The 9746-nt window shown below is 35.6% G+C and overlaps 1 protein-coding gene across 1 annotated transcript; it reads right to left on the reverse strand.

Annotated features, from left to right (window-relative positions):
• Positions 1 to 661: 661 nt before the first annotated feature.
• Positions 662 to 9332, reverse strand: LOC137397932 (tektin-like protein 1). Its single transcript, XM_068084020.1, has 8 exons — positions 9005 to 9332; positions 8540 to 8713; positions 6950 to 7054; positions 5149 to 5288; positions 2969 to 3203; positions 2255 to 2464; positions 1573 to 1686; positions 662 to 880 (listed from the first exon to the last, which is right to left on the reverse strand). The coding sequence occupies exons 1-8, from the start codon at positions 9275 to 9277 to the stop codon at positions 761 to 763; spliced, it is 1371 nt and encodes a 456-aa protein (XP_067940121.1). The 5' UTR covers positions 9278 to 9332; the 3' UTR covers positions 662 to 760.
• Positions 9333 to 9746: the final 414 nt, after the last annotated feature.

Below are 9746 nucleotides of genomic sequence, written 5' to 3' on the forward strand. Positions count from 1 at the left end.
AAAGAAAAAAAAATCAGAATTTTGTCAACTGCGCCATGTTGTATAAATCGATGTACTCACATGTACTGATGTGAAGATGAAGAAGAGCCTCTGTCTTTCGTTATACTTCCTTATATCCTCCCCCATACTGCCTTACACTAGCTAATCTCCTAGCTTTACCCACTAGCTTTATCCAGCTTTATGCACTCACCGTAATTACCAAGACCACCTGTACTGCCTTGAGCTCAGACACCAATATAGCCTGAGCCTAACAAATCCCATAATACAACAATTAGCATTAAGAAAAAACTCTGAATAGAGATATTTATTATATTGTATATATTTATCAATAGAGCAATACTGTAAGATTCTTACTGAACACGGCAGAAAAACAAGCGGAGGGAGAAAATTTTTGCACAAAGCAAAATAACATATGAAGATACAGCATGCAATGCATGCTGGGAGGCAATAAAAGAAAATGCATAGATTGCTTAAGGCAATGCTTTATAAGTGACAGACATGATGAACAACATAAATAAAGAGTTTTACATAGAGTTATCAGCAGTATCAATACTTGGCAAGCTTCCAAATAGAAGCTACAGAGCAAACTGCTAACCGTAAGCTATTGGTTTATAATAATAAACATCTAGCATTTCATGGACATCTGGATAGGTCTCGCAGTTGTCACCGTCATGCTATTTAGGCATCTAGTGTAGGTAAACCCTGTTTCATAAACATTGAGCAATACATTAATAGAATGTCATCAGTATTAGGAGTTGTCCTATTTCCCAGTTCCTTTAGGATAATGTGGGAATTGTGGGAAAAGATGAAAGCCTGGCTTCTCCATGTCCCACTTATGATCAGCTTTCCTGCGTCTCATTCTCAACACGTCTCCGTCGGTCTGCAAGAGCAAAAGATATACTTTTACTTTTCTTGTTAAGTGAAAATGACCTTGTACATAATTCTAATAGATTTTATCTGAAATTATTGGTACTGTTTTATCATAATTGATTGTTTTTGATGTTTTAGATGATCTGACTGCCAGAATGTTTTAAGACTAAAATCGACAACACTTGATCGCAGTTAAAATGCTCAGAAGGAGAATGCATGCAAAGTGATGTCACTAGATGCTATAGTTGATATCAGCTATTGCTTTCAAGTCGCTGCGTTAGGCATCGCTATTCTGTCAGTCTCTTTGCAACTATAAATGTCATAATTGCATGTTCAATTGATCCGAGCATTTTAATCGATTTTAATCTATAAACATCCTGGCAATCAGATCACCTCAAACATTAACAACAATAGCAAATAGTTGAAAAATTCTGATAATTTCAGATAAAATCTACTAAAATTTGGTGTGAGTTCATCTTTAATAGACTTTGACTCTTCGCTGCCATTTTCACTTCAAGCCTATGATTGGCTGTTTTGCCTCGATTGACACCCTATTCTCAACAGTCACAAATATATTAAAACACAGCTATCCCTCAACGTACAAACTGAGCTCGAGGGCACCAATGCGATGAATATCAGTAAACTACTCGTAAATATTAAACACAACCTATAATAATCATATTGTTGTCTAGAAAGCCTCACCTTGATGCCAGCTAGTTTGTCTGTCCTGTCTTCTCCCATGCGCTGCCGGGCTAAGTTAAGCAGACCAATGTTTCTGCTGGTTGCCTTCATGGACTCCAACAGTCCATCTCCACCCTGTAAGTCATAGTAACTGACTGAGTATATACGTACATGACTAGCGTGTGCTCCAAGTATCACGTCTTTTGCTAATATATACCTGCATGACTAGTACAGTATTTATAGCAGGGGAATCTATATAACTGATTAAAAAATGCGAAAGCTATCAATATCAGAGATTCATTTTGGAGTTGTGCTCCCGATACAATGCTGAGAGAGCACAATTCCTTAGAGATAAAACTTACATTTCAAAAGTCTACATTGTTTGACCTCATCGTTCGAATGAACTAACACTAGTTATAATGCAGTTTGAACTGCTACAGTATAACGCAATTTATTTCGAAAATATTGTTCTTTGTGTTACTTATGTATCACCAAATAAAATATAACCTTTTGTAATCTTTTTATTTTATTATTTAAAAACCAAGTAAACCAGAACATTTCTCTATTTTTTATTAATACTGTTACTATTATTTTTCTAAGAAACAACTGAAAGCGTGCTAACGCTAAGTAGCACCCATCTGAACTTCCTGCAATAACTAGTGATATACTGATGTGAAAGGGTTGGATATACACTGAGACTTACCCTGACAATTTCCTGTGGCTCCTTGAGCTGGGTGCCTGGGTGTCGCTGGAAAACCCTGACTTGAGGTCTGTCAAGTCTCTCATAAGTCATGATGTCATGGTACATGGTCGGTCCACGAGAGTACTCGTATGCTTTCTCAGTCAAATCATACCATCGCTGATTTCGATGCTTTGCATGCCGGTTTTCTCCTATTCCCATATCGAGTTGTTGCTACAAACAAATACCAGTCACTTATAGAAACTCGATGTTAACTTCTGAGGTTAGTGCATACGTAGTGCACACTCAAACGCAGTGCGAACTCAACTGTAGTGCTAATATAGTGCATACTCAAATGTAGTGCTAATATAGTGCACACTCAAATGTAGTGCTAATATAGTGCACACTCAAATATAATGCTAATGTAGTGCACACTCAAATGTAATGCTAATGTAGTGCACACTCAAATGTAGTGCTAATGTGGTGCATACTTAAATGTAGTGCTAATATAGTGCATACTCAAATGTAATGCTAATGTAGTACACACTCAAATGTAGTGCTAATATAGTGCACACTCAAATATAATGCTAATGTAGTGCACACTCAAATGTAGTGCTAATATAGTGTACACTCAAATGTAGTATCAAGAAAAAGAAATTTAAAATTCAAAATATTCCATAGATTCTTAATGAATAAAAAAACTTGAGAGCAGACTTTTGCAACAATTAATAGCTCTACCTTAAGAGAAGTTGTCTCCCCCATCTTCTGAGTGATACCAGAATTGACCGAGCTGTTGACAGTCTTCCTCAGTTTGTCACACTTGTCAATAAGGTCAGCCGTCTCCTGCCTCAAGTGTAGACCTCTGTCCCGAGCGCTCTTCGCTTCTTGCAGTGCACGGTCGCATTCAGGGGTGTATGCCCCCAGTGGGTCCACTTTGAAGCAGTCGGGAGTTGCCGTTGAAGCCCTCATAAAACTGTCAAAAAGGGTAGGTGAGACATTAGCACAGGGAATCTAATCAAAACACGCTGAGCACTTTAAATTACACAACTTATCGTCTTATCTTAACATTTTCATCAGACTTAAGTTGTATTGCATTATGGGTAAAAACAAAATTAGCAAAGAGGTTACATATGGTTAGCAATGAAAAGTCACTGAGTTCACAATACGTCTTTTACCTGCCTCTATATTAAAATAGCTTGCGATTTCAATAATTTGGAGAGATATATGAGTGACCAAAAATCCAACAGGAAAAATTTATATGTATGTGTACTAAGTCAAACACTCAATAAAAGTATATTCATATGTTAAGAATAAAAGATCAAGTTGATAACAGAAACAGAGATTTTGAATATTAATCCGTTACAGGAATATTTCACCTTATTACCATTTCCCATGACATACCAGCACCCAATGACATACATAGAATTACAGGCTAAAACAAGTGCTAGGACCAGTAAGGAGAACGCGAATGAACGTATAAACACAAAAACGCATGACTCTTATTATGATATAATTATATCAACACAACTTTGAAAATCAATAAACTAATTAGATTCAAAATGTAGCATGGAGCAGACAACTCTGAATCAGGATTTATGACTAGTCAAAAGACAAATTTAGTTCGATGTTCATTATAAAGATTTTTTTTAACTAGTTAGAAAATTGCTATTAACCGAATTAAATAACACTGAAACTAATAAAATAATTTTAATATCTGTTTTATTTAAATGTCACTAAGATGTCAGTTTAGAGTTGTCTCATCTACATGAGCAAGTAATCCTCAATTTAGTCATTATGTAATCTTTTCAACTTAGGCTTGCTAAACTCTTCTTATTCGATAAATTTATAAAACTAAAAACCTGTCAAATGATTTTATTCAGGTGAACAATATTGCTGTCGCACATTTCAATTGTGTTTCGCTTTGAAAAAGCCACGCAATTCATACAATAATAACATACAAATACAATAATAACGTTATAAATACAAAACTTATAGAGTATGGCATTTGAATTGCTTTCTTTCATCTTCAATTACAAAAAGATTCTACCTAGACTTAAATCCTGCAAAGAAAAAGCAGGGAGGAACCTATGGCTTAATAAAGAAGTTACCAGGAACACCCTCATCAATTACAGCCATTAGGACATGAAGCTAATCATGCATTGAACAAAAGAAACCGATAGTTTCCATCAAGAAAGGCTTAAATGATTACGCTTTAGCTGGCTAGGCTATTGTGTCTAACTCCCTAGCTCAGCTATTGTGTTCAACTCCCCAGCTCCTGTAAGCCCTTTGCAAGTTGAACAAATAGCCTACGTGCCTGTTTGACCAGACTAATTAGTGTTTAACAGTAAATCAACGAAATCATCTAGATCAAATATCAAAGGATTTGATAAGCGGCATTGTTATTTGCATTGCTGCCTTTAACTGCACCCAGAGTCAAGGCAAGGTACTGCAGGCTTGCAAAATGGTATACTTGCTGATACTAAAAATGCGTCCTAGAATTGAAGAATGTAAAGATATACAGAATGTCTGCCTGTTTATTTATTACACTTTTTTATTTTCAATTTACTTTCCTTGTTTTGTGTTTTAGTAGTACTCTGATAGTCTAGTCTGTGAGAGATCATCAGGTGTAATAACTATGAGTACAATTATTCTGAAATGCTGGAAAATGATCGATTCACGCAGGTCGTAGAGTGTTGGTCTAACAAGCTGAATGTCATGAGTTCTAATCCTATACAATGCAATTTTTTTCCCAACCTCCTACCGCTGCTTCGGACAAACAGACAGACTCTCATTATAATTAAGATTATATTTACACTATTTTTATTTACTCAGTATGTCCCTTTCCCATCTCCTTTTCTTCAAGGTCAAAAAATAGGTCAAAATAGCAAAATTCATAGCTAAAACAGCTTTAGTCTTACCTATCCTCTCTGACAATATCTTTGTGTACGCGTCTCTGTTCTTGGGCTGACATTGGGGTAAGGGAGTTGCAAATGAGGTCCATGACACGTGACCTTTCTTGTGTGACAGCGCCGAGTCGTGACCTTGCCACATCTAATACCTGGAATAGTGTAGGCTCTTAATTAACTCATTCGCAAAATTAAAAGTTAAGAAAAACTTTGAAACATTAAAAATGTTTTTATTTGATTTATGCAGTCTTTCACCGTCTTACCACTTCTGAATCTGCATATTTACTTCTGAGTTGAAAAATATTGATCGCGAGCAATAAAATTTTAAGTCGCCATGATGAATTCCGGTTTAGGTAGATGTCGATATGGGTTTAGTATTTTGGTTATAACTTTTGCCAGAAATACTATTGAGGCATATGTGTAAGTTTTTCTGATTGGGCAAAATTTTTTCTTCATAACTAATCAAAAGTCTTCTTCTATAACTTAGAAATAACTGTACATGGAATGGGTAAATTTCCAAGGCGAGATAACTCGCGTTAGTAGCCTAGCTATGATATAAATTTGCGAGTTAACTGGCAATGGTTGCGAATGAGTTAAGAGAGAAGGTTGAGGCTGTGGATAACATGACAACTCCAACACTGTGTGTTCAAGTTGGTATTTATTTTAGTTCTTCCTGAGCTTTACTCTGTCCTTATTATATCATTAGATCCTAATCACAGTTTGGTGGTAGTTAATAAAAATGTAATACCGCCTCGCAGACTTGTGATAATTCCATGTCTCATCAGACTCAGGCTAACTAAAATGCTGGTTTTGTAATACAAAAACTTCAAAAAAATAACAACATTTTCTTGTTTTTTTAAAGTAACAGAAACATAATCAAGTATTTTGCCTCCAAAAATACTTTAATCAAATAAATTTTAAAAGTGTAATTTATTGTCAGTTTCACCTGAGATTTGATGCTACACATTTTCAGTTTGTGTTTCAACAAAAAAATTGTTGTTTTATAAATTTTTGTGTATCAATTCAAGCAAGAGAACGATCAGACATGATAATAAATAAATCAATAAATAAAAAGGTTTTAAGAACTAGATTGGAGCAACTTTCAGAAGGAAAGCATATTATTATTATTGTGATCTTACATCACGACTCAAAACCAAAGAACAAGACATTTTATGACCTGTAAAAAAGACTGAAAAGGATACACTACCAAAGGCTTATTTTTTTGTTAAATGTTGGAGTTGTCCCTCTAATTAAAAACTGGCTCAGTCATTGATCAGTTGTTAGTTTTACTATCAGGTAACAAATCAAGTAATCCCTTCTGAATGTCAAGTCATATGACAGACTCTGAGAGAGAACTTACCTTGTGTACATGACAGACTCTGAGAGAGAACTTACCTTGAGTACATTTCGAAGTCTGAGAGAGAACTTACCTTGAGTACATGCAAGAGTCTGAGAGAACTTACCTTGAGTACATGACAGACTCTGAGAGAGAACTTACCTTGAGTACATTTCGGAGTCTGAAAGAGAATTTACCTTGAGTACATATCAGAGTCTGAGAGAAAACTTACCTTGAGTACATGACAGAGTCTGAGAAAGAACTTGCCTTGAGTACATGTCGGAGTCTGAGAGAGAACTCACCTTGAGTACATGTCAGAGTCTGGGAGAGAACTTACCTTGAGTACACTTCGGAGTCTGAGAGAGAACTTACGTTGAGAACATGTCAGAGTCTGAGAGAGAACTTACCTTGAGTACATGTCGGAGTCTGAGAGAGAACTTACTTTGAGTACATATCAGAGTCTGAGAGAAAACTTACTTGCAGCTGTTGTTTGATAAGTTTCAACTGAGACTCATACATTTTCTTCATGTTCTTCAGATGCATCGCTTCAGCAGTAAGCATGTCATCGGCCCCATCCCTCGGCTAAAACCAGTCTAATTTAAGTATTTGGCAAAACAAATCTTGGGAAGGCAACTCCAGTTAATACTGAGTAGCATGAAACTTTGTGTCAATACTGTCTGCTACTTCTATTATCTCAGATTTAATTACATTTGATGATGTAAAGGTGTGTATGTTAGAAACTGTAGGCAAACGAGACATTAATGAGATTGTCCAATCAAGAGTCAAGAATTGCAAATTGGCTTCTAACTGTACCCACTTCAAACCTGACTCGCTAGATATTAATTAACCTGAAGTAGAGTAGGAAGCTGAAGGGTTCACACTGTCAATCATAAAGATCTTAAGCAACTTAAAAGAACTTAAAACTTAAACTGAAAACTTTTAAAGATCTTAAGCAACATCGCCGCTGCCGTCATTATAAATCCTGTACAAAAATTTTGCGAAAAGCTCCATTTCGAATTTGCTTAAAAACAATGAGCAAATATTTTGTTTGGGGACGAATATTTTCAATTTGTTGTTGACATGACTGCTTCAGTCCGCGTTTACCGCTGTCTGTACTAGCAGCCTCAATGTATTTCATATTAGCTTTGAATAAAAGGGATCAAACTGCTATGAACACCTGTAGAACCTGTTATATGGTGCCGATTAATACTGACATCACGTAACAATAAGCTTTTCCCACCGGCCCTACCCGCTCCTTATCAGTTATGCATGCCAGTAAGTTGATAAGGCTATAAACAATAGCCACCTTCACTGTATTCAAGTCCGGCTGTCACATTATCAATACGAGATACAATGAGATGATAGACGGCTTTAACGATTTCCGATAGCCTAATAAATACTTTCTATTGACATTAACTTGTCTGTATCAATATTATTCTCCTTAGCAACAGCCTAGCGATAACATCAACAACTGTAAGCGCTTATAGAACAACAATTTGAACTAAAAAATTTTGCAATCGTAAACTAACTTTTAATAGCAAAAAATGTTATATGCTTTTGTTCATCTGTTGTATCTGCAGCTCAATGTATTAAGTGCACAAATTCATAACTTTTTAAAATTCTTAAAATAATGCATTGAGAATCTGCATAGGTTGATAATTACATTTCATAAAGAGGTAAGAAACAGTCATAATACTGCAACCGTTAGTCTCAACACACCGCTACATCAGAAAAAAATAATTTTAAATTTAAAAACAGCGTTAAAAACAAAAAACTAGCAGCGGATATGTGATCTCTGTTTTTCTGATGTTACAAACGCGGGCGCAATGCTCAAATAATATGCCATTTAGCATGTGCATATGCTATACAGTATATGATAACATCGGTCATCAATACGCGTTGTATAACTCAGTGGAAGAGCGCGCGAATTTAAAACTTGAAGTTGTGATCTCCGTGAGGTCAAATCCATCAGATTGCGAATTTTTAATTCCAAGATATTAATAGCTATAGCTGGACAAACACAGATACACACACAAACTAAGAAATATACATATTTCTGTTACAAACCTTTTCTCTCTGTGGCCTTGACTCTCTATCTGTAATGCTGTCTTTATTTAGTTGAATATCTTTTCTTGTATGTTCGTGTGCTTTCTCTATCATAGCCTTTGCTCGAAGCAGGCTTCTTATTTCTTCATTCGTTTCTAAGAAGCTTTGTCTAAGCCGAGCAACCACTGCTCGCACCTAACAATATACATTATGGTATAATTAAAAAACAGAAAAACGGCTGATAAAAGTAATATTTTAATAGCTATTTAAATTCTGATCCAATAGATTATAATTACAAGATTAGCTACATCAATGTCTATAGTTGATTTGTTTGTCTCAGATATCTAACAAAGCAAATTATTGTCTGATTAAAGCAAGCTTATACTTAAAAAAGCTAACATTTCAATTATGTTTAACCGTACAAAAACGCGCACATTAAAACTAGAAATCAAGCATTAGCTGACAACTACTAGGTCGACTCTTTACCTCTCTTGTGTATCGCTTGATTTCATTATTACTGAGTTCGGCAACAACTTCTCGAATTGTGGGTAAGGGATCTGTAGCTTTTCCTATGTCAATTGCTCGATCAGATCTCTCAACAATACTTTGACTTAGTTTTACAGTTTTCACTGTCGAATTGCTCCATTTTTGCGGTCCAATTGTTGACGAGTTTGGTCCGTACTGTTGAGATCCAGTAGCGCTGTTTCCTAATCCTGTTCCTTGCAGAGACATCGTAAGTGGTTCCATAGCCATTGCCATACTTACACTAATTGTTTACCAATCGTGAATGACTATCAATACCAACAGTTCAATGAAACCCTACTGCTTTGGAAATTTTAGCAAAACACTGCCATGTGGTCGTCATTGGTTACGAGTAATGGATTCTTGTTCCTGTTGAATCTTAATCCTTTTTGTTAAATTTCGATAGTTTTAGTAATTATGTCAAACAAAGTTTTTTGTATGCAACTAAAAATAAACATAATTTTTTTGTTATTAATAACAAGCAATAGGTAAGTAGATTATCCGAACCGTCGTTAAACGGATAAGTCGGAAGTATTTGTATCCAACCTGACGTCATTTTGATGCTTGCTGCGGTTATATTAAAATAACTTTTTACTTCATTCACGTTTCTCGACCGGCTCTTTACGGTTCATATTTGTGAGACTCACAACTTCTCTGTTGAGTGTTTGAAATAAGTTTTCATGTTACCTGCTAGATTGCTCATTTT

The sequence above is a fragment of the Watersipora subatra genome, chromosome 6 (genome assembly GCF_963576615.1).
Source record: "Watersipora subatra chromosome 6, tzWatSuba1.1, whole genome shotgun sequence".
Taxonomy (NCBI): Eukaryota; Metazoa; Bryozoa; class Gymnolaemata; order Cheilostomatida; family Watersiporidae; genus Watersipora; species Watersipora subatra.